The sequence below is a fragment of the Cyanistes caeruleus genome, chromosome 4, assembly GCF_971803275.1.
Source record: "Cyanistes caeruleus chromosome 4, bCyaCae1.hap1.1, whole genome shotgun sequence".
NCBI classification, from domain to species: Eukaryota; Metazoa; Chordata; class Aves; order Passeriformes; family Paridae; genus Cyanistes; species Cyanistes caeruleus.
In genome coordinates, this window is record NC_141704.1 from 43,661,356 (window position 1) to 43,686,168 (window position 24,813).

The 24,813-nt window shown below is 39.0% G+C and overlaps 1 protein-coding gene across 4 annotated transcripts in view; it reads right to left on the reverse strand.

Moving 5' to 3' along the window:
* Positions 1 to 216: 216 nt before the first annotated feature.
* Positions 217 to 24,813, reverse strand: part of SYT1 (synaptotagmin 1) — a 332,112-nt gene continuing 307,515 nt past the window's right edge. For all 4 annotated transcript variants that reach the window (XM_086884216.1, XM_086884217.1, XM_086884214.1 and 1 more), the window contains 2 exons: positions 7,570 to 7,703; positions 217 to 3,330 (listed from right to left, as the gene is read on the reverse strand). In XM_086884216.1, the coding sequence (XP_086740342.1) occupies positions 3,124 to 3,330; positions 7,570 to 7,703 (341 nt within the window). In that variant the 3' untranslated portion in view covers positions 217 to 3,123. The remainder of the gene's footprint in view (positions 3,331 to 7,569; positions 7,704 to 24,813) is intronic.

The following is a 24,813-nucleotide window of genomic DNA, read 5'->3' on the forward strand; positions in this document are numbered from 1 at the left end:
AAGGTAATAGTGCTTCATCTGCAACAGAGGTGGTGAATTCATCTACTGTAGAGCTGCTGGCTGTGACTGTCTTACTGATGAAAGCAGCTTTTCACAGCCCCTCGAAACGTGCTGTGCTATTTCACTTGTGACACTTCAAAGTATGTGATTGTGTGAAAGTCCTGGAGTGAAATGTCTTTTCAAAATTTTAGATCAAAAAAGAAATGCCAGAACATCAACAGGAAATAAAACATTTTTATTGAATATCTGTGTAATATGTATGTTAGTTTAACGACAATTGGAAAACTCTACTGTGGGGAGTCACTACACAAAGTGAAACAAAATATAAACCACCTCATCAAAAATGAAGGTAAAATACGGCTAAAGTTGTCAGCTCGCGGGCCACGAGCGATATGGCAGGATAAAACACCCCAAACATTTCTACAAGATACAGAGAAAACCCACACAGAGAAACACTCAAGCAGGCAGTAAATATACACAAAGGCAACTAGGATCTTTCTACAGCATCAGATTCTAATACTTCACACAGCTTTGTCAGAAAGGTACATGTGGCTTCTTTGAGGATGAAAAATGTCATCTTGGTCACATGGCAGGTTCAGTCTCTGAGAATCATTGTACCTTACAAACCAGTTCTAGGGTGACGTTCAGTCTGGCAGTGTAGGAAGAGAAAGCATTAAGAATACCTTAACACAATAAGTCAGTCCTGGCACTTTGAACCTGCAGCTATCCTGAATGAAAAACTGAAAGCTGGAGACCATGAAGCTCTTAGGCTGGAAAGCTGACTGTCTACTTCTTCTCTTTGGTGGGGTTTGGTCCTTAAGGATAAGATTTTAAAATATTCCAGCTTGATGCTTTGCATGTATGTGCCTGTTTTATCAGAAAATGTCTCGCTTGTGTTTTTTCTATGTTTCATGTAAAAAAGAGAAAATGGATCTTGCTATTCTCACTTTTGGAGGTGGGGAGAGATACAGGCTTTTATTCTCCTCCCAGTAGTTTTACCCTCAAAGTACTGAAAATCCAGGGTGCTTGGCCATCCCTGCACTGGCCTCTGAGACTGTCACACCTCTCCCAGAAGCAGAGCCTTGAGGGAGGCTGTGGAATTTAGTTTGCAGTGCACAGTTCTCTGATTACATTCATCTTTGTTAGACACAGAAGACTGATAAGAACAATAATGGTTAATTCTCATGCCTCCCTCCAAAAGCAATAGCATTTCTCCATTTCTAGGGTCGTTTGCATTGCTGAAAATAATGAACTCTTCGAAGCATTATAAATATATTCACAGCTTGGAAAGATAAGCGAGGGGCCTCCAAGGACGGTACATGAGCTAGAAGTGATGCCCTGAATGACTTGATGAGATGGTACAGCGGAGGGGCCATGCTGGGGAGCTGTAAGATGACTCTAAGGGAAAGCAGCAGGGGCGAGGGCGCTTGGAAACGTAGAGTATTGCACAGGGCTTGACAAAATGCTGCGTGGTCAACCCATTCACAAGAGCATCCTTGTCCCCTGCATAGCTCTCCAGTTCTACATTGGTCCGTAACAACTGGAACTGCTTGTGCTATGCGTTCCTTCGGCAGTGCAGTAGAAGGGAATGGCAGTATTATTACAATATCACTACGGAATAAATTGATTGCTATCCACTGAGAAAACTACATTTCTAAGCACACACGGCAGTCACAGTGATACACAGAGCAGTCTTTCAAGACTCTTATGGAATGACTAATAGCTTCATAATAGTGCCATTTACTACATAGTAACATTTAAAACATTTAAAAACTCCTCCTGAAACGAGCATCTAGTATACAGAAGAGGTTGCTTCAGTTTTCTAGAACTTGTTCTTTGTTTTCACTTTTTTTTTTAAAGGACAAATTAAAACTTAAGTATAAATAGTATATAAAAGGTCACTAGCTGTTCTCTTTTGGCTTACTTTGAAGTGCATTTAGAACTATGGCTAAATTTTGTCATCTTCTGATGGGATTACAATACTGTCTGTTTACCATGAAACTATTTTGTATAATAAACTCACACGGCTGTGTCTAAAAAATATTCTGCATTCCTTCTAATCTGAGTTAGTATCATAAAATATTTTGTTACAAAGTCTAATGTGCAAACTCATTATAATGTGAAATCGTGGATGGAATTCACAGTATGCAAATTTTGTATAAAGGTGATAATGGAGAGCTACTCTCGTTTTCATGGCAGCATTTTACTACTGCTGCATCTCCCTCTTCCCACTCCCTGCACAACTTCTGCAGTGGTCTGTCTTCATATGTTAGATGAAATTGTTGCCTCCTGTGGAACTGCTTCCTCAACTTTCAGTCTAAAGCCATTTCAGTCTGTTATGTGTTTGCTTTGGAATATATACAAAAAAATTATATCCTGGCTTCTGGCTACATCTCCATGAGGTCAGCCATGGGATTGCTCAGATCATGCTAAGTTTCCTGTGAAAGAAGTCTACCCAATTGGATTTGCCCCTCCAAGATTCACTGTGGACGTGAAGTGTGTTATTAGGATGGTCCAGTTGAAAGCTCAGATTTAAGTTGTCCTTTAAGATGTCAGTGTAACACTACTAGTGCCTTACAAGTTGGATATTTTTTTCTGGAATGCAGACGATACAATAGTTACCCTATAATATAGTATCAGCTCTCCTACATCTCAGTCAATTTACATAATTTAAAATAGAACATCTTATTAAAAACATCTAGATATACACAGATTAGGAAACGCTTACAACATACAAATACACAAACTAGAAATAAATTCTCAGCATACTGGTGTATATATACAACTGTGTGATACAATAAATAATTTCTGTCATGCTCTATCTACACATCATATTGCTTAAAAGAAGAGTAGATCTGGGGCGGGCAGTGGTGAAATGAAGTGCCTTTAAAAGGCTCTCTACATTTAAATTTGTGCAAATTAAAATGGGAATTTTAAAGTACAACTGATCTGTGTCAGGAACACATGGCTGGAAATGAAAGGACCCATATTACTGAGGTATTTACAGATACTGGCTAAAGAGCACTATGTGGGCAAATGCAGAAAGGCTTCTTCTTCATCTTTTTCTTTTTCTTCTTCATAATTTAATTTAATTTAATTTAATTTAATTTAATTTAATTTAATTTACTTCTTGACTGCCAGCATGGCATCTACCTCCTCCTCGGGCTGTAGGGTGTGCCACTGTGCAATGGGCCGCCGGGGGTTGGCCAGCATGTCTGACCAGTGCCGCAGCTCCGCGCCGGTGCTGTTGTAGCCCACAAAGACTTTCCCGATGGCATCGTTCTTGCCAATCTTGTCATAGTCCAAAACAGTCACAACAATTTGCACTTTCTGTAATGAGACAGAGAAAGAGCAGTGAGCATGACAGTAAGGGGAAGGTTGGCAGGGATGAATGTGGGGACAGCCAGCCATGGAGAAGTCATGAAGGGGGAAGTGTGCGACAGCTGGAGTAGATTCCCCTAATGAGAAGCAAATCCAAACTTCTGTTTTTGCTTCTTGTGAGCCTTCCAAATAAAATCAGGTTTACAACCTCCCTGTTAGCTTGAAACTTGCCCCCTTGCATTGAATAACTTCATATAGAAATAGAGGTTGATTGTTTTTCCTTTAAGAGATTAACAACTTATAGATAAATTAATTCAAAAGTGCAATTTTACACACCCTTATTTTTTTAAGTAAATAAGTTAACAACTAAAGTTCTGAAATGACTCTATGTTTGCAATGCTGTACTCTATTCTGTTAGTTGTTTTTCTACTTCTTAGCAGCTCTTACCCATCCATCTAGTATGCTAGTCAGGTATTTTCAGATAAATTCAGAAGATGGCCCTTAAGGTTACTGTGTACATAGAAACACATGTGTTCTCAACTCTATGCACATGTGTGTACACTTGTGCACACATACAAGCGTGTGTGTATACCATGTATATTCTGTGTATTCACAGAGAAAACTAGAAAACAGGCTGGGTGCTTAGGGGAGTTGGAATGGATGTTTAAACCCCTGGTGTCTCGGGGCTCTGACACACTGGCAAGGCCTATAATAAGCTGATGCTGGAGTGCCACTTCTATAGGAATGGTGACCTCTGGTAAACAGGGTTAAACAAGTCCCACATGGTCTGTGAGCCCATCTGTCACAGCACACAGACAATTTTCCATCCATTTAGGCTGAGACACACTGGGAGGTGTTTGAGCCAGGCATTTACGCTTGTAGTTGTGTGCACGTACACACTATTCTCATCTTTCAGGCCTCTAATATTTGTCAAAAGAGCACAGACAGCTATTCCTTCACTGGAGTGTTGTTCTTCCCCAACAGCACCTAAGACTTGCACAGTCTTGGGCTGATTTTGCTACATTTTAAACACTTCTCCTTATAGAGCTTTATTTTTAATGATGAACATACAGTTCTTTTCCTGACTCCAGTGCCAGCTTCCTGAATAGAAGGAAGAAATTTCCTGAAACACATTTCCAGAAAGATCTCTTATTCTCTAGAATTAGGTTTTTGATATATCTACAATCTGGACCTCATACTAGAATGATTAATTTCAGGGCTTGCAGTAGGATTATCTTGTAAAAGTAGCAAGACCAGGGTTATGAGATTTATTTTATAAAGTCCATTTCCTTACAGGATTGTACAGTTCACTGAGCCAGAGAAAGAGATGATTCCAACAGGCACTAAAGTATTTATATAGTTGCTGATGACAAAAGTATACATTGAACTCAAGATTTTCCCTCCCCAGAGCACTCATGATAAAAGGCAATATTCTGAAGCAGGTATTTCTAGGTGCCAGAATTACATTTCAGTGTTGCTGTTTGAAATACATTAACTTTTAATGCTACCTCCCTAAATGAACACTTCTGTTTTACAAGCATGGTAAACTCTCAGATATAAAAATTAAGCATGAGTCTGTTTTTTTTACACTACAAAAAAATGCTTGCCTGCTGCACCTAGAAGCTTGGGGATAGTTATTACTGGATTTTTTTTTTTTTTAATGTTAATCATAAGACAAAAATGAGCACTGTAAATGAAGGACCCTTTTCCTTGCTCTACAAAGATGTAAGAACAACCAGCTCAGATAATTAACTTGGAGACGATTCTCCCCTCGTGATCTCTGAACTAAACCTACAGAGATATGTGAGCATCTCTTTGCCTTTGTACTACATATTAAAGGAGCAGCTGCATGGCAAAACCCAAGAGGTGCTAGCAGAAAGCCCTGCCTCTCCTAATAAACACTTGGATTAGCAGTTTCCACGGTGTGATTAAGCCCTTTGGACTGAGAGGGCCTGGGGACACTGCTGCCTACAAAGGCAGTCTGTTTTGCATGTGGCAAAATACGTGCCTGATCTGCTGGTAGCAACAGGATTTGACTTTCCTAGTAATGGGGTTCTCCCATTACCCTTGAAGACATCACTTTCTCCCTCTTAAGAGCCTGAACCCATAGTCACTTTTAAATTGTTGAAAATGTTAATGCTTGGCTCCTTTAAAATTATACAGATGTACTGTTATTGACCTGCTTTTCCCTCCATGACCTCTCTTTGTTCTCCAACAATCAAGAAACTTGTTTAACCATTATTTTTTGACAGTGAAAGTTTGCTTTCACTGCAAATGACTTTTACATGAATAGCACATAAGTCACATTGATTCCTACCATATTAAGTCTAAATAACATTTAAAATGTTTTTCTAATGATGAAATCACTTCAGTATCCATGATGAAGCAACTTCTAAATTTAGTCTTTTATGACTAACTCAAAATACATTGGCAAATGACCGAAGTCCATAATTGCAGATTTAAAATTGGGGCTATATAATAGTCAAGTAGATAGCTAAAAAAGTAATTCTAATAAACTTAGGAAAAAAAAAAAAAAAGGCAAAAATTTAAACCTCTGAACCACAATACTTTTAAAATAAACTATATCCACCTCAAAAAATGAGTTAGAATTAGAAGGCAAAATGGTCAAGTACCAAGAATGCATCTAACAAAGGTGCATGCCAAAGCTTTGACAGGGTAATTTGGAGACAACCATTCCAGCTCCTCAATCCTGTCCCTATTTGGAAATCAAGATACTTGTTGCCTAAACTGCCACTTGATTTGATTAATCTCTTTTTGTCTCTGGGTCTTTGATCCTTGTTATGAAATCTTTCACAAGCACACAGACCAACTTTCATTAAAATCAAGAGAAATTAGCCCCCTCTGGATTTCCTGCTTTTTGATTCCTAGAATCCATAGACACCTGTTCATGCAGTAGGGCGTGAAGAAATTCTAAATGGACAAGTGATGCATCCAAGTCACTGTGCCCATGCTTCACCTTGTCTAGTTTTGTTATCTTTTTTAGTACCAAGTCAGAAAAATGCAAGCACAGTTTTACTTGAAAGGTAGGACTTGGTTCCTGGGCTTCTCTCCAGCCCATTTGCTATCAAAATCGAAGATACAAAATGTGGAAATCCATACTGTGCTCTCATCTAATGAAGAGGGGGCTCCAAGTTTTGTCAAAGGAATTTAAACACATTAAAACTTTTAAAACTACAAGTTTAAAAGCAGGGCACCTAATTTATACCATGACCTCTCTTACAATCCACAGAAGGTATTCACAGATGTTTTAAATGACAGTCATTTAAACTGGGAGGCTCCTGAAAGGACACTTTCCGCACTCAGCTCCACCCAGAAAAGCTGTTGTGTTGCTTAACATCTCCACAGTCCTGGAGCTCCATGGCCAGGTGAGAAGCCAGCATGGAGTTCTTTTCCCACATGCTTCCTGACATGGTTAAAAAAAGCTTCTCTCCTGAGATAAAAGACAGTTAACATCAAAAGAAGTTAATTATCCCTCGTGAGAGATGGTTTGCCTCCCAGTAGCTCAAAGATAGGGAACTGAGTCCCTGAAAAAAATTACATGATGCTTTGTCCTGGTATTTCCCACTGCTAACGTAGGAGACTTCCATCTCACTCTGCTGACTCCTGAGACTTAATTTTAGGTACTGAGCTCTGGAAGTAGCATCTGGACAACTACTGGAGCTCTCCTGAGGCACTAAGAGAACAGGTCAGTACTGACCCCCTGAGATTCTCAAATGCCTTCTTCCAAGGGAAAAAGTTTTCAAAGTGTAGTGAAGAACTGAAAAAAGCTGTGTAAGAATTAGGTGTTTTACATTAAGGGGGTATTGCAGTGCTTTCAAAAAACAGGGCAAATAAATGCATATGGAACACAAATTTATCTGATAATGCCAATTTATTATTTTAAATAATTTAGGGAAAAATGTTATATATGGTTTTTCTTTTATCCCTATACCTTTTTGCTGGCACTTTCCTTCACTATTTTCCTGTGGATTTTTTTCCCCCAAATCCATTTCTGTTAACAGAAAATGTCAGTTATCCATTTCTCACTGATGAATCAAAGCTTCCTAAGTACTTCATATTTTATAATTTCCCTCTTGAAGCAGTCACACTCATCTAATGTAGCACAGGGCTGGCACCTAGGTGCTAATGAAGGCATGCACATGTGATAATTAACAAGATTCCTGTTAAATATTTATAAGGGCTGAGAAATGGAATGCAGAGGAAAGACAAAACACTGTTTGACATTACCTGAATTTGCTCAAATGGTACTTCAAAGCTGAAAGACTCGTTGTAGTAGGGATTCAGAGTGTTCTTTTTAATTGTAGTCTTTTTCTTCTTCAGCCTCTTACCATTCTGCATCAGATGGATCTTCACATAGGGATCTAAACATTCAAGAGAAGAGGTAGAGCTAAGAAGGAGAGTTCAGTGTGTTTTCTACAATTTTTAATCCCATACATGTAAGAGTAGATTTCAAAAAAAAAAAACAGACGATATTTACAGCTTGTATTTAAACAAGTTCTTAATTTCTACTATAGAAAAACTCTTGTACAATTGTGAAGCATTCTTGATGGGAAAAGGTACAAAGTATTTATTACATTATCTCCTTAACATCATGAAGGTGGAGTAAATTCCATCTAACTTTTTTCCACAGCTTATTAACCATCCTGCAAGCATTTCTTAGCAATGGTTTGTGGGTGGTTTTCCCAAGACAGGTGAGTGCTGCCAAATGCACACAGCAGGTACAGAGCTGGCATGGCCGGATGCTCTACAACCACCTGGAAATTATTCCCATCACTCCTTGGGCAGGTGCTGTGCCATGGTTTTCCTGTCCTCTGACCTCCCTGGTGAGCTGTGACTGGCAGGAAAGGACTCTGTCCCTTCAATACCAGCCCTCTGCCCCAGTGCTGCACACAGCCAGAGCCCATGGGGGCTGCAGTGCTGGTGTAAATTACAGATTGGCTTTGCCACTCTCTACTGAATTCCCATTGTCATTTCAAACGACTTCTAGTGGCCAAGGAATTCATTTGGTATCTAATCAGATACTCTTTGTGAGAGCAAACCTTCCCTGGACATTACACCGCTGATGAGATGTCTCACTGATAATTTCAACTGAAGTTTTGCCTGCTTAAAAGAATAGTACTATGAGTTCTTAATCCATTACAAGAGAGTGAACTAACATTCCTCCATGGAGCTGGTAATTAGCAGTACCATCACTGAGTTCAGCTTTTTTTCTGTTTAGGCTTACTACAAAGCAACATTTGAGGTCTCTCAGGCTACTGGAATCACTTGATCACAGTTTACAGTTCCTTGGAAGGAAGACCAATTTTGGTAGTAGATTCTTCAAGACAGCAGACAAGGGTATAAAAAGATCCAATGGCTGTCAGAAGGAATTAGAGAAATTCTAACTTATGAATAGGCACATATTTTAGTAGTAGGACTGAAACAGCTGGAGTACCTTCTCCAGTGGTGAACTCTGTTACAGAGGGTTAAGACTCCTTCTCCCTTAAAAGACTCAAAGTTCAAACAGAAATTAAATCTGGGTAGGTTTACGTTTCAGGCAAGATGGGATTGTAAGGGCTCCTTGTGGCTGCACAATTTGTGAATTAAGGAGTATCATATGAAGAATAAAATGCTAGCAAAAAGCCAACAGAGGTTTATTTCTTTTTTAATACTAAGAGGAACATCATTGCACACAGGGTTTTGAAGATGGAAAGGAGGCAAATCTGGCCTTCTTCAACAGTAGTTGGTACTTGAGAAAAACTCATCACTTTCCCTGAGGCTCCATGCAAAATGCAAAATTGTGCTAACTTCAAAATGATGGTTTAGGTATACCTAATACATACACTAAGAAAGTTTAATAGTCAATGAGTCAGTGGTAGAGTGTTAAGAAATGAAAATGAGGTAAGATGCTGTAAAGATATAATTTGAGTTACTACACTGGAAGGCTAAACAGTACAGTAATATATTATTATTAAGGATATTAGAACAGAATAATTTATTAAAATAAATGCAGGTGATATAAGCCAATTCTTTGCTGATCTGTGCCTTTGCACAGACAATATACACAGGTTTGATGATTACTCATATGTCCTTAAGGAACTGTGCAGTAAGATTTATAAAGGGATGCAGAAATAGTCCTATATTGATAACAAAATCCATATTCTGGAGAAGAATATTTTTAAACTAGAAATCAATGTATGTGGATGCTTGTAGATCTATGAGTACATTAATTTTAAATTATTTGCTTCTATAGTTTCTATCTTCATGCTTTTATTAGAGCAAAACCTGACCTAGACAACACACAGCCATGGGACAAGACCCACAAGATTTGTTTCTGTGGTTTCTTTTCAAGTCCTGATCAGTTTCTTCTGTTTGTCAGTCTGGGGAGTTGAGTTAGGCTCAGTCAAATGCCAGTTGTTTAAGTAGGAAAGACCCAGTGGTGCCAGTGTAGTGCAGAACTGAGTGGCAGAGGAACCAAATGGAGCACAGAATGGGGAGTAACATGATAAAATAATCCAATTTTCTTTTATCTGAGGGTAAAATTGTCATGCCAGTCCAAACAGAAACCTATCACTTATCTGAAACCATGTTCCTTCTTTTCTTGTTTCACAGGAAAGTATTATATAAATTTACTCATCACAAACATTTAAAATCAGAACAGGGTGTCCAGCTCAAGTAAGTGTGCCATAGAGAGGCCTCTAAGAGACCTTAGAGATTTTGTCTGAATTTATCCTCATTGGATTGGTATATCCACATCCTTGTTTTTAAAGTATCCTGATCCTAATTCTCCCCTCTCCTCACTCTTCTGTGTCCCACACATGAGCCCTGCCACCACTGCACCATCTTCATTTACATTCTCCCATCTTCCACAACTTTAACCCCCTCAACTCCCCAGTAATCTATCTGCTTGCACTCTACACAGAAAACCTGATACCTAAGCGCAGACTTTCTTGTGACTTCATGAATAAATCTCTGAAAAAGACAGATTCTCTTCCACTAAATAACAGAAACTGAACTGCTTGGAATCAATTACTGGAAGAAGGGATGATAATCTAAAGAAAGCAGAACCTCTGGGAAGTGCCAGTCTCCAGTGATTTTTGTGAGATAAGGTTTAGTGTTAATGGAAACGTCTCTCTACTTGCAACACAACCTCAGTTCTGGCCCCATGCTGAGCAATACTTTAACATGCAAATAAGTCTTACTGAAGAACTGAGACTAGTAAGGATGAACTGATATTGCAGCCCTGCAATGATAAATTGCCTGTTAAATGCTGAGCCTGGTCATAAAGTGCAATGCCAATGAAAATAAGCATTTCTCTTTATGTACCCTGGATAGTTATCTCATTCCAGAGTAAATATTTCTTTATTGTATTTATATATTATAAATATATTAAAACATTTGTATGTATATATATTTATAGATAATATACAATGTATATATAAAATACATATTAATATAAAAGTAATAATATAATTAATATATTATTTTTCTTTTTAGGTAGATACAGTCAAATAGATTGATCCCCAGAATATTCATTTCTCTCCATGGCTAAACATCACAGTATTTTTAACGAGTTTGATTCCTTTCAAGTAAACTGGGATCTAGTACCACATTACATCCACAGGTATCTCTGGATGGGCCACACCCATCTATCTGAGACAAAAGATGTTCCACCAGATGTCCCTTGCTGAAGGAGACAGAATAGCTTTGTGCCCCTTGCTTAATAATACATTTTAACCAGTGTGTGGGACTGAATAAAACTGTTCTATTTATTCCCTCATTAACAGTCTACCCAAGATGGCTAAAAAGATGTACAATTCACAACTAATTGTCCATTGTGGATCTCACAGTAATGTCTCAATGGAGGCTAGCTGAACTGCATGGGGGAACCAGCTGACACATTTTGTTTTCCTGAAGTTTGCAGTAAGATGCCAATACATTATTTAAGAAGTAATCAAGATGGTACGTAATATCAAGATTTCTACAGTAATCTGGACCATGGGGCATATATATATATATATAATATATATATAATATATATATATATTAAATGGAGAAGTACTACCACTCAAAAGAAGAAAATTGTGGCAAAAGATAATATGTCAGGAAAAGGTAGAACTTAAGAATGACTGGTTTTCAAGGTTTTTTAAGATAAAAAATGTTAAGAGGGGTAAGTAGCTAATGAAAAATAATTTTCCACATAGGTAAGAGAGAGTTCAGCACACAAATTTCCATTTCAGTGGGTGTCAGAAAAGAAGCATCAACAACATAGTCAGCTTGGGATGGTTTTATTACAATGGCTTATTCTGAATGGAAACAGAAGGATAGTGCCCGTCCTTTTTAAAATAAAATAAAGGCTTCTGCAATCTAACCAAAATATGAAAAAGAAGGCATCTACAAATTGATAAATTTGAAAAATGCCACAGGGATAATACTGGAATTGATTGTGTGTGGAGTTACAGCCCAGAGGCTGTGGGCAGGGGGAGCTTAATGGTTTGAAGAAAAAAGTCCCATGCAGGTCTGTGCAGTGAGATCAGAGAAAACCCTCTACAAGGGAAACATGATTAACAGGAAAAAACGTGAGCCAGAACAAACTAGTCATAGATACAGATGAATAGTTTCATATGACAAAACACTGTAATAAGATGTTCTCAACTAAAATGTAGAAATGGTGAAGAAATACGGTGCCAGAACTGCCTCCAGCTGTATTTTTGTCTTCAAAATGTTCAGGATAACTGGGTGCTCATTAGCACGTGTTTTTTTCCATCAGAAGAAAATTTATGCACAATCCATGCCAAAGCTCAACATCACTGACATTTAGAGCAGAAGTGTCAGCAGACAGTGGAGCTTCCATTCCAGGAAGCAGAATGAATTCATGAAGAGCTTGGAAATTGATTCAAGAAGTAAAGAAAATGAGGTTTGGAAATGCAGCTTTACAAATTTCTGTGCAAATGCACTTAGGACAGAGGTGACATGCAGGGTGCATTGTTAATTCCAGGCTAAAGAGCCACTCTCATCCTGGAACACAGCAGCGCGGTGGAAAGCCAAGGAAACACCTGGGGCTTAGACCAGAGCTTGGGGCAGGGTCGGTATTTCACCCTTAGCCTGTTCCACTTCTGTGCAAACAGGTTTCAGGTGAAGTTCTCCTGGCCAGCAGTGGGGAAAAGAGCCATTTAATACAGCAAACAACCTCACTGTATCCGGGATGGAGGCCGGCAGCACCGGCAACACCTGCGTACCTCTGGAGAGAAACAGCAGCACAGGCCAGAGTTGGGCTGTGGAAAGCAGAAGGGCTCTAAGAGCAAAGCAAAACAGGAAGAACTTTGCTCAGAGTTCCCACAGATTTGCTGATTTTTTCCCAAGAACCATGGGACACACTCCCGCTGTGGGCATACAAACCCTGCCTCCCAAGGGAGAGGGACAATTCACACGATGCCTGTGGCATCCAGGCCATGGATAGTTTTCCCTTGCTTTTTCTGTTCTGTTTATTCATGTTCAGATGAGAGCAGAAAAAAAATTCTCTGAAATAATTAGTTTAGAGTGATACTGGATTTTCTCAGCTAATATTTTTTCAGATGAATGGAAAGCTTTGAATGGGAAGGAAAGCCAGAGGGGGGAAAAAACAATATATGCTACAATGACTAAGAAGAAGCACAAATACCTTCCACACTGCATAAAAATTATACTTTATATTCACTGAGACAAGCTGTTGGGCCTTCTACCTTCCTCAACAAATGAAAGTTAGGACATTATTTTTAAGAAGCAGCTGATGTCCCAAGAGAAATATTGGAAAACACTCACAGTGGAAACAGTTCTCTTGGCATAAACTATATGGTTTGTAAGGTTTTAAAAATCAGATTTCCTTAAAAATAGAACTTTTTTGTTTGTTTTTTTTTTTTAGATTTGCTACATAATGTCCAAGCCTCAGCTAATGCTGATACTTTTTTACTCTCATCACACTTTCAGTAACACCACCAGGCTGAAGATTACTTGATGTTATGGGCCAAGTCTTTAGCAGCAGCCTTGAGATGAGAAGTGAGTACCAAAAGGTATTTGCTGTAGGTTCCTATGCAGTGTCCATGCTAGTCCTGACCCCAGCAAAACACATTTCAAAATCCCTTTTACTAAGGGAGCTGAGGATTGAGCGGTGGAGACTCTCCTAACACCAGCACCAGTAGGTGCTGGCCATGGGTGGGGTTGAGAAGTTGCATGCAGTCCATCCAGACGGGCTGTCAGGAAGGGCATGAGACCTGTGAACTCTAAAAAGTTTAACTCTAAAAAGGTCCTGTCACAGTTGCCAGTGTCTGTCTGTGCCATGGAGGGATGCTCCAGACCCAGTGAACACTCACAAAGCATATTCAGGCTCTTTTGTGCTGATCTGTCACACTGTAACAAGTTAGATGACATTGTATTATATATTTCTTTATATATTATATTATATATTTTAAAGAAATATTATAAATTTCTTTAAAAGAAGATGCTGTAAGACTGGGTAATTTATAAATGAAAGAATTTTTGATTTCATATTCAATAATATTAGACAGATTCTCATAGGAATAATGGAGTCCAGGAATCCATTTATAGTGGGGAAGAAGGCGGTTGGTATCTGTAAATGTAACAATAGCTTGCCTAGAATGAAAAGAGTTAAATGGAGAGTGTAGCAAAACAATCTCAAAATAACAACTCTTCACTGGTGTGCAGTTACATAAACATCAAGTTGCTGCTGAAATGCTGAATTCAGAGAACCAGGGAGCTTTGAGAAGAAGGAGGTGCTGTAAAACTGACAGACAGCCAATGATTCCCTCACCAAGAATCCCAAACTGAGGTTGCTGAACATGTAGAGCTGACAGCGGAAGCAGAAATGTTCACAGTGGCCTAAGGGCTATTCAGCCATCTCTTGAGTGTGCAATTCCACCCACAGAGCTTCCAACTGGAACATAACAACAACTGTTACAATGCCAGATGGGGAAAACAGCAGAAAATGGGAGGGGAAAAAGAAAAAACAAACAAACAAACAAAAAAACCACCCAACAAAGCAATGCCAAAACTCTTATTTAAAAACCAGCACAAATTAGTGCTTATGAGCTTATGATTAACTTTACTGCCAGAGCAAGGACAGTTGATCTTTCGGTTGTATCCAAGGGGTTCATTTCAGCACAGTTACACACAGGCAAAACAGTTTTATAAAGCGCAACAAATGTGGGTTGAACCAACAGAAAAATGCACCTTGAGTTTTGGCTGTGGGTAAACACAGAATGCTCTTGTGGAAAAGCAAAGCTACTCAGCCAAGCACGTTGTAAATGTGATTACATGGAAACTACATGCAGCAAAGCAGTAAACCTTGTTGCCCTGTATTTGCACCAGAAGGAGAGGAACTGACTGCTCAAGAAGCTTGAATGTAGTGAGGAGGGGGAGAGACAGCATGGCATTGTAAAATTGTAACGTACTGGAAAAGGGCACCTGCAACCTTAGATAACAAATAAAGAAATAAAAATGCATATTGCAATACCATGCTTGTATACAAATAGAAAGAATACAACAGCAGCTAAGGTGAAGGAGGTATTGATATCAAATAGTGGGCAGGTATTAATTTGAGCTGCTGATATGGGCAGACTCTCCAGGACGGGAATTCAGACTGAAACCAAAGCAAACTGGCAATACCTCAGGCAGCAAATTCCAGAAGACTGCTGAGTTAGAATTTAGGTAATGCCTTTTGATGATGTAGAGAAAAAAAAAAAAAGATAATTTTTTTATTTATTAAATTAATGGCAGTGAAAATACCAGAAGATAATACATAGAGGCTTAGAGAGATTCAAAAGATTGTCCTCAAGTGAACTGGGGGGGAGGAAAGGGGGAATACACATGGACTGAGGAATAACAGCAGGCAGAAGAGTGAACAGAGAATCAGAAGCACAGATTACAGAACACCCCAAACAACCCAAGTTAAAAAGCAGTTATGGTGCGATGTCTTAGCCGAAAAAACCAGGAGCTTGGGCACGTAATGATGTTTTGTACTGGACTCTCGGTGTGTGCCTTGAAGCCCTCCAAGAGCTGGGCTGGTCTGGGGGCAGAGCTGCCCCACCTTACCGAGGCACATGGTGCTGAGCTGGACTGAATGTCAGCATGGCACTACTGTGTTGTGATTGTCTTTACATGGAAAAAGTGAATATACACTGCTAAGGGGTAATCTGAGTGCTCTTCCACAGAGGATTAGAGGTAATGCACTCACAACCAGGCAAAGTCAGTTATAAAGGCTGTTTAAAAAAAACACTGAATTATCATATTGTTTAACCATGAAAATCTTCTTCAAATGCAGCAAACCCAGTTGGCCTTGTATTCCATCCATACTCTCATGGGCCAAAATAACATTAGGTGAGCTGGGAGGAGAAGCAGAGGACAGAAAAAAATAGAAAAGCAAAGCAGCAGGGAGTTTTATCTACCCATGATCGACAGGGTAGGAAACACCCAATTACCTTAGCTCATACAAATGAATCACCAGAAAAATTCAAGAGAATATACTGCAAAATAATTCTGATGCTTTTAATAAAAATCTAGTACCGCCACTTTATAAGTAGCTTCTCTCATCCAGGTAAGCTTTCAGTCCCAGACAATGTGAAGAAGTATTTTTTTTTCTGATTATTAAACTAGAAATAGCACAGAACTAATACTGCAGGAATGCTGCAGTAAAGAAGGCATAGAAAAAATAGTGCTACAACATCAGTATCTACTGGTAAAGCAGCCTGATCTGAACTCTTCACAGCTGAGAAATTAACCCTAGTTATGCTTTATCAAGGTTGATGTTCATTTTAAGAACATATAAAGACTTTCAAACTACATTTCATTTATGCTGCATGCATAAAGGGATTCCATCAGCATCAAGTCCTCAGTCTTAAATTGAAGTAATACTCAGTACTTTTCTACTTGTGATGTTTATATAGATCCTAGTTCTCATTTTGTTTTCATTATTTTTCTGTTGTATTCGAGCTTCAAGGAAAGAACCATAAATGGAAGGAAGAAGGTACATGAATGTAGTCTTCCTTTTAGCCTACAAAACATGAATTCAGAATTACTTGGAGAAAATACTCAACAGCTCTTTCCCCTCCTATTCCTGCCTCCCAACACATCCAGCAGGATTTTGGGAATTCCTATAGGCTACGTGTGGCACCTAAATTTAGTGTGACATAGAGGATCAAACTCTTTACTGTCTCAACATACAAACCACCCACCCCATATACAAAACCTAAGGTTTTGTACACACAATACAGTTAGTTTTTTGAACAGTTTTTTGAACCTCTTTAAACACAGAAGCCACAAGAAACCTTTCCTTATTCCCTACTCAGAGGCACGGCTAAGGACAAGCTTAGTTGGTGGGCTTCCTGGTGGTGAGAAGACTCCTGGAACACTGCAAGGCAAGAACTGCATCTGCTCAGGGAGTGGAAAGGGCTATTCTGGATTATGTTTTCCAATATTGTTGGGATAACTGGGTTTTTTTTTGGATTAAATTTTATCACAGTAAGGAAAAAGAGATCAAAAGCAGATTTTATTGGGATGGGCAATATCTTTGTCTTAATCCCATCATAAGAAGTTACAAGGTAGGTTAATTTATCAGCAATTTCAACTGAGTTCAGCTAAATTATATCTGTTTTTCAAATGTAACAGCTGAGTGAAAATCTAATTTTTAGAATACCCAACCCCCCGGATTTTAAAAGCCTGAAGGTCAGATTTTTAAGTTGAGTACTTGCAGAGGAAGGGCTGGGAGGCTGCTCACATTCCTATTGATTACACACAGTGAAAAGCAGTGACCTGAAACTTAAGGCAAATTTTTCCTTAGACAAGAGTAACATTGAGATTATGTTTACTGAAGACTCATGGAAGTGCTGAAGTCCTTGGGAGAACAAACTGTTTATTTTGTTTTTCAACTCCAGACAAGTTACAAGAAAGAACAAGATGAGGAGTTATTTAAGAGCTAAGATTAAAGGAAAAGAACAAGCGTTCAAGGCCAACAGTATCTGCATTAGGAACGCTCTGCTGCTGAGAACATTAGTCCTGCTATAAGACAAGAAGACAGATAACTTGAAAAATGGTGCCATTAGGTGAAAGATGGAAGTATTTATAATAGCTCATGCCCCAAATTCTTCTTCAAATTGCCCCAGTCAGTTAATAATACAAATGGATATTTGACTGACATGCTCACCACTGACTCTACACGACTTTAGTATAAAAGTGAGTCAAAGGAGACACAACCTTTCAGAAATCCAAGGGTACATGATAGTTTTCAGCTCAGATACCTGCTACAAATTCCTACAGCAGATAGCCAATTTGGTACAAAAGTGGTGGAGTGTGCTTCACTGACAAACCAGATTGAATCTGGGCAGCTCAGCATATTCCTGCCTGCTACTCCATCGAACAAGGTCTTGATGCAGCCTAGTGTGCTTGTTTTGCGTTAATTGACATTTGGGGAGGAGGAAAAAAGCCACCCACGGAAATGATTTTTCTGAGAGAAGATGCTAAGAGCTTCCTCTGTGCCTGGCAGAAACCAATAGGTGGCTAGCTCTGAGAATTGACTACTTATTAAACTATTAAGAAGCTAGATCTGCCTCTGTAAAATCTCATCTTAAAGATGGGCAAGCCTGGGAAATCTCTCTCTTGAGAGAAAGAGGTATCTGGGAGCCAGTCAGGTCAGTCCCGTCCTGCCATGGTCTGCATGGCCTGGCTGGACCCCAATGGTGGCCAGGCCAGACCCCATTCACCACGGCCAGAGCCGCTGTGGGGCAGATGGAGGGAAAGCCATAGAGCCACAGCTGAAATTGAAGGGAGCAGGGGCCAGTGACAGCCATGCAGCCATCACCGTTCTGGCCGGGCCCCCTGAGATCCTGGCACAGCCCCAAAGAACTGCCATCGCTGTGACCACCCACAGGCCTGGGCGAGATATTCACTCTTTCACTGCTCAGATAAAACTTGCAAAACACTGATCCTCTCTCAAGTGAGAGAAAAGGACAGAGCAAGAAACAACATGAAAACACTAATGGAAAGAAGAAGTCTTCTGCTCACAGAGATGAAGATGATCTCAGAGATAGATGAAGAGTACCTTGGCTTTTAGTGCCCCATAAACTGACATGGCCCATGAATGTAGCTGTGGGAAGGCTGCGTGTGATGGGAGGAACTTCACAATTGCAGATTTTCCTGGTGGCTGCTATTCGTGGAAATTAAAAATCCCCGAGAGAACTGCTTCTTATGGAGAAGTCTCCATGGCCTGGCGAGATAAACTCCTCTCCCTACAAGAACTGATGAAAGACTATTGTAGAGGTAGTAACTGATTGAAAATCCCAGGTTTTCTCTCTATATTGTCAGTTGGGAAAGAAAAGACGTTGTGGGGAGGGGAAGAGAAGTGTTCTGAAAGTTTTATTCTGATTCTTATTATTCTTTTAGTTTTGTTACTAAAGTTTTCTCTAGATCTTGCAAGCTTTGAGCCTGCTTTGCCCTCTCCTCCTAATTCATATCTTACAGCAGGAAATGAGTAAGTAATTTTAATAGTGCACTGGCAATTTTAGACAGTGCTAAACCCACTACATTATTTAGTGTGTTATTTGGGAAACTCAAATTAGCGAACCAAAACCACTACATGAAATTGGTGTTTCTGCCCAGTTCCAAACTGAAACTGCCACACCTAGTCAGTGGATCATGATCTGAAACACAATCAAATAACCCAGGAATTCAAAAAGCACATATGAATTTCTGAAACCCTTTGGCTCTTCAGAATTGAAAGGAGGAGTATTTGAAAAGACAAGCCTGAGTGTCTGTGGTTACTGGAGGAGGATGCCAGAGGAGGAAACTGCTGGTTTTATTTGTAGTCAATAGATAGAAACCATAGTAAAGGAAAAGTGGATGACACTACTTCCAAGCCAAGATAGTACTCATTGTGTATAACAGGGAATAGAAATAATTTCAGTAAAACTAAGCTCACAAAAGAGTACCCTTTTCAAGTAGTGTTCACCAAAGTTAGAATAGATTTTCAAAAGCATCAAGTATTTGTAGATAGGTGCATTTTCAAAGGCACCTAGCTCCAATTAAAAATCACTGGTATGAAGATGAAGCAATCAATTCCACTGGAGACCCAGGCTTCAGCTTTCCTCTGGAAACTCCTATTGAACATTTCTCTGCATTAGTCAGTATCTAGGTGACAATAGGCCTCTTTTTTTCACTTGTGAACAGTCAAGACATTCACTCAAGCAGCAATAAGAAATAATTTAAATTCTTTCTGTTTACTTACTGTATATGCCACAAATGGCAATCAGCAAGCAGTGATATTAAACTTGTGGGTTTCAGATAGACAAAATATTCTCATGTTAAAAATGAAGATCACAAACGTTGAAAAGAACACATTAAGGAGAAATGAGATTTTAAGTAAAAAAAAAAAAGCCACATTTAGCAAACAATAAACCTGCTTTTCTGATACTTTTAGGAGAGGAGAGAAAGGGGGAGAGAGAGGGAGTGCCTCCGTTAGCTTGCCATTAGCACAAAGGAAAACAATTGCAGGGCTTAGTGGGGATTTAGCTTTAACAAATGCTTATCACAAAGTCATGTCACTGCACACTGTTGTTCTGTATTTGGAATGAAATTAATTTCCAACTCCACATTAACCTTTTAGAGACCCTGCTTGGTAGAGGAACTTAAATCCTTTGGATTTTGGTATGTTACCAATGAATTTGGTGAGTTTGATAAGCCTCCTACCTGAAGAACTTTTAATAAAGAAAAAAAAAATCAGTTTATTAACAGTGGTTATTTCAGATCACTGAAAGGTTGAGTGTTGAATCAAATAAGCAAGAAAGATGAAATAAAATCTAGGAAATCTTAAGTTTTTTCAATTCCCATAACATATTAGTCTTCTGTGCTATAATTAATCCACTGATACTGTGACAGCATACTCTTGAGCCATGCATTAACATAAAATCTTTATTGTGACGAAGTAGATCTTTTCTAAATTTTATAAAAAACAGGCCTTCCAATGTGACCAAGAAAGACCATTCAGCTGGGTAATGGGATACAATTTGTAGCCTCACCATAAAATAAGGGAAAAGTGGTGATTTAGATGGTAATAAAAGCAGGAATTTCAGCACATGTGGGGAAGCCCATTTTCTGGTCCTTATTAGTATTAATGCAACAACTGTCTTTGTTGGCCACTGCAGGACTCTTTCCCTGCTGCATTCCAGGAGCTGAGAGGAGCTCTCTGGAAGTCAGACAAAATCTGCTGTCGCTACCATATTAGGAATCAAACTGAGTAGCAAAAGCCTCTGGCTGAACAGAGATAAATCAACAGGGAACGCGTTTTCCTCCCAGCCAAATGAGTAAAGCAAAGAGATTGAGGAAACAAAGTAAATAAAAATTAAAAAACAAACCCTCAGCAGCAGGAATGACAGCTTCTATTTTACTTTTATCATTCTTCTTACTGAAGAATAGGTCCAAACCAGATTTACAGATATGAGCACACCCTGTTCCTTACCTTTCTTTATTGCTGCAGAGTGAAATAATCCCATGACACATATCAATGATCAGTTTCAAATGTTTTTAACACTTTCTTTTTGGCTGGAAAGACATCATTAGACTGCAGTGGAGTTTAAACTGCCCTTGACATAAATTTTATTTACAACCAATCTGGTCCTTCCACCAAGATTTCCCTTAATCAGAGACACAGTCACTCTTCCACTTGTGATTGTCCTTGTAGTCCACAGAAAATCTCACCTGAAATACAATGTTTGCTAATGATTCAGCTCTTCTTAAGAGGCAGAACAGAGGACTTGCTATTACATTTTGTATATGTGCATGGATCTGTTTTGAGCACTCCTAATTAGAGAGAGTATATAAAGTAACATTGGCAAAGGGATGCAATTCCATGTAGGTGTGATTGAAATCTATAGATTTTGTACCTGCTGTGTGTGAATGAGGGCCAGGTTTGCAAAGCATGCCAGTTCATAGCCTGTAAAAGGTGGGTAAGTCTTACTTCTATTGCATGGCATGGAGTCCAAACTCAGCATGATGAACTGTCCTGTGAAAATATCTCTGTCTCTACTCTCTGCACTGCAGACGCTGTGAGATGGTGGATGCTCATGAGATCCAGGCACTGCAGATGCCATCCCAAAAAAGAGGAAGGGCTGCTGTGTCTGTACCCACTGTATCCACATAAAGGCAGATGTGCCATATCCCCTCCTGCTCCCCAGCAGCCCAAAGCACACCCATCCCACCTCCTCTCATGCTGCTCAAGTACACACCCCACTGCAGGTTAGGAGGCTTAACAAAATCATGGTATAGGTAAGTTCAGGTTTCTATTTTGAAATCCAGAGAAGATTTGTTCTTAGTATGTTATTTCACAGAAAGAAAACAGTCTGAAGAGTTAGAAAATGTAACAAGATGGAAGTTAACAATGGTTAAGCCATTTTGAGCAACACCAGCATTTCAGCCTTAGTAACCTTGCATGTCACTTGTGATTGTTCTCTTTGGTTGCATTGGTTAGGAAACTGTCACATACACACATTCTTATAATCCTCAGCCATTAGGCTCCCATGGCAACCCTTCTCTCAGCCAACCAAAATAAATGGGGGTTTCCCCACAGAACTTAATGCAAAGCATTGTACAATTAGTGGCAGAAATAATATTATGCCCATGGAAATATTACCACCTCATTTGAGAGGAAAGGTGGTTTCTAAAAGGTGGCAGACTGGCAATAAAAAAGAAGACTGCATGTATTGTTTTGTATTTGTTCAGGGGAAGAAAATCAGTAGATTCTGTCAACCAGCAGGTTGTCTCAGTAAAAATAAGCAATGGCTGAGGGAATGCAGAAATAAAATGGTACTCACGGCTTTCTACAGCTTTTGAGACAAGAATAAAGCTGCAGTTTCCTAATTATATAGTGCTCACCCTCTAGCATATTGATTTCATTGTTATATTTTCTCCTTTCTTGATAAGACACTGTGGTTGAATGCTGTTGTCAGCTCCTAGTGTATTGTTTTTCTGAAAGCCTGTCTTAACTATTCAAATATCCACAAACTGTATCAACATTAGCAAATAAAAACTGTGTATAATACAGCTGAAGATCCACCAAGATACCTCTATTCACCCCCAAAATCAAATAAGGTAAAGCAGAAACTCACAGGTCATGACATCAGCCAGTGGTATAAGACCATAAATATTCATAGGGCATCAAACCAGTAGGCATTTATCACCAGTGGGAGCCTGGAAGCTGGAGTCTGGGGCCTGGGAGAGCTCTCTGGCTGAAGCTAAATTCAGACTGATTCACTAGAAGGCAATGTGGCAGCACCCAGAGGAAGGAATTGGATAACTCAGCATACAATCACCTTGCTGCTAATTTGAGTTCATTTTCCTTTTTCTTTTTCATCTGGAGTCAACAACAATTTTGTTGATACATCCCGTTTTCTCAGTTATGTTTGATAAGAAATGGCTGATAAGAAATGCTGGTGTGCTGGACAGAAACTGAAGGGGAATAAGGCTGGGGTTTGAAGTCCTCTTTGCTTCCATTTCAAGTTATGGGATTTGTATCTGGGCTACCAATTGAAAGGAGACGAGCAGGGCAGAGTATTTAACCCAGACCCCAATTTGAATTAAGTTCATTACATTTTCCTTTGTAAGACAGTTACCACATATTTTGTCATAGATATTGTTCATCTATCAAGAAGTATTGTTCCATTAAGAGAGGGTGCTTAAGGAGTAACATGTTTACAGCAAAAGTTGCAGGTTACACAGAAAAACAGTGAAAAGGTGTGAAAAATAGAGCTTTCATACTGCTAAAAATTTCTGTCAATCAACTTTTCGTCAAACCAGATAGAAGATAAATTCTGAGTCCTACTGTCACACATTGGTATCTCAATTAGGTTTTCACAAAAGAATGGCTTAAAGTGCCTTTCAAGCTTTAAATTGAACTCTCTTATATAAATTTGCCTACAACACATTATGCAGTGCTCTGCAGCTTTTCAGAGTTATTTTTCTTAACATCCCTGTCATTCTAACCATAGCAAATCCCAGGCAGGGCTCTAAGCAAAACCCACAGAAGCTTTTCAAAGGCTCTATTTTCCTGCTTTTTCTTGAATTATCAGTACCTTTGTTTCATAAACTTTTGAACCTGCCATAAACATGTCTTGGTATGTTAAAGTACTGTCCTTCACCCAACCCCTTACTGTGAAAATACAGTAGATTACAAAAAGAATTGATGTGTACTTAAAAAAAACTCCAAACCCTATACTCCAACATTATATGTTTTACTTTTTGTAAGTAAAGAGGTGACTTTGCCAGCCATTTCTAAAGGATTAAAAAGCCTGCTGTGTCATCTCATATATCTTCGTTCAGTTTCTAATGCAGCCAGAGAACACAAAGGCTGAGAGAAAACCTTTTATCATTTGCAGTTATCGACTAGGCCAGAATACAGTATTAGAAACCTTAGAAACTTGTAGCTAAAACTTCTTTGCTTTGAAGAATGGCTGATCTCCTGAGTGAAGGAAAGCAGTCTACCCTCAAAAAGGTTGTTATTATTATCCAGAAACCTAACACATTTTAGGGAAAAAGTGTTGGGGGCACTTTGAATGACAACCCATTTTCTACTGCATTGCCACAACAGTCCAAATGTTTTTGGATGTTCTTAATCACCTTATATACCAGCACTGGCAGAGTTTTAGCAGCCTTCAATAATAAGGTCTTTTATTTAAAAAAAGTGTATCTATCAGAAAGCAAAGGCAATTTAAAGGAATTGTTGCTTCAATGAAAGGTAGTGTTTTGTCCTGAGGCTTTTCATCCAAGATGCTGCTGATCTTAATGTTATGGGTTTCCAGCAAAATGCAGGCAGCATCCTTTTCTCCTTACAGCCTCTTGCTCATGCACCATGGCATGAGCAAACTGTAAAGTCAGAGGTAAAGACTGATATTGGACACCAGAGTACTCCCTCAAACTAGGTGCCAAGATCTCTTCATAGCAACCATATAAAATGCTATACTCTTAATTTGCAACTTTTATATATATATATATATATATATATATATAAAATATATGTTTAACTTATATATATATATATAAACAAAATAATCTATTTTTAAAACCTTTCTACTTTATTAAGATTTCTGGGATTAGGTTTGCTTTTGCATCCATCTTCTCTTTCAGTATGGATCAGAACCTTGACATTATTCAAAGGCATCAGTCTATTTACTGACCAGAGGTAACCATTGTAGAATTCTGGCACTGACTGATAGCCAAGCCAGCAGTCAGCTCCTGGAGGTACTGTATCAACTGAGAAGTGAGACTGAAAAATCATTGTATGCAAACTTTGAGAATATTCACTGCTGCCAACTCTTGTGATTTTATCACAATCCCTGAGATACTGAGTATGTTTCTTGAAGGCTTAGTTTCTCAGCATTATGTTAACCATTAGGGATTTGCAGACTGCATTTCAAATAAAAAAAAAATAACTTCCCTAACTCTCATGTCTAGAAATAA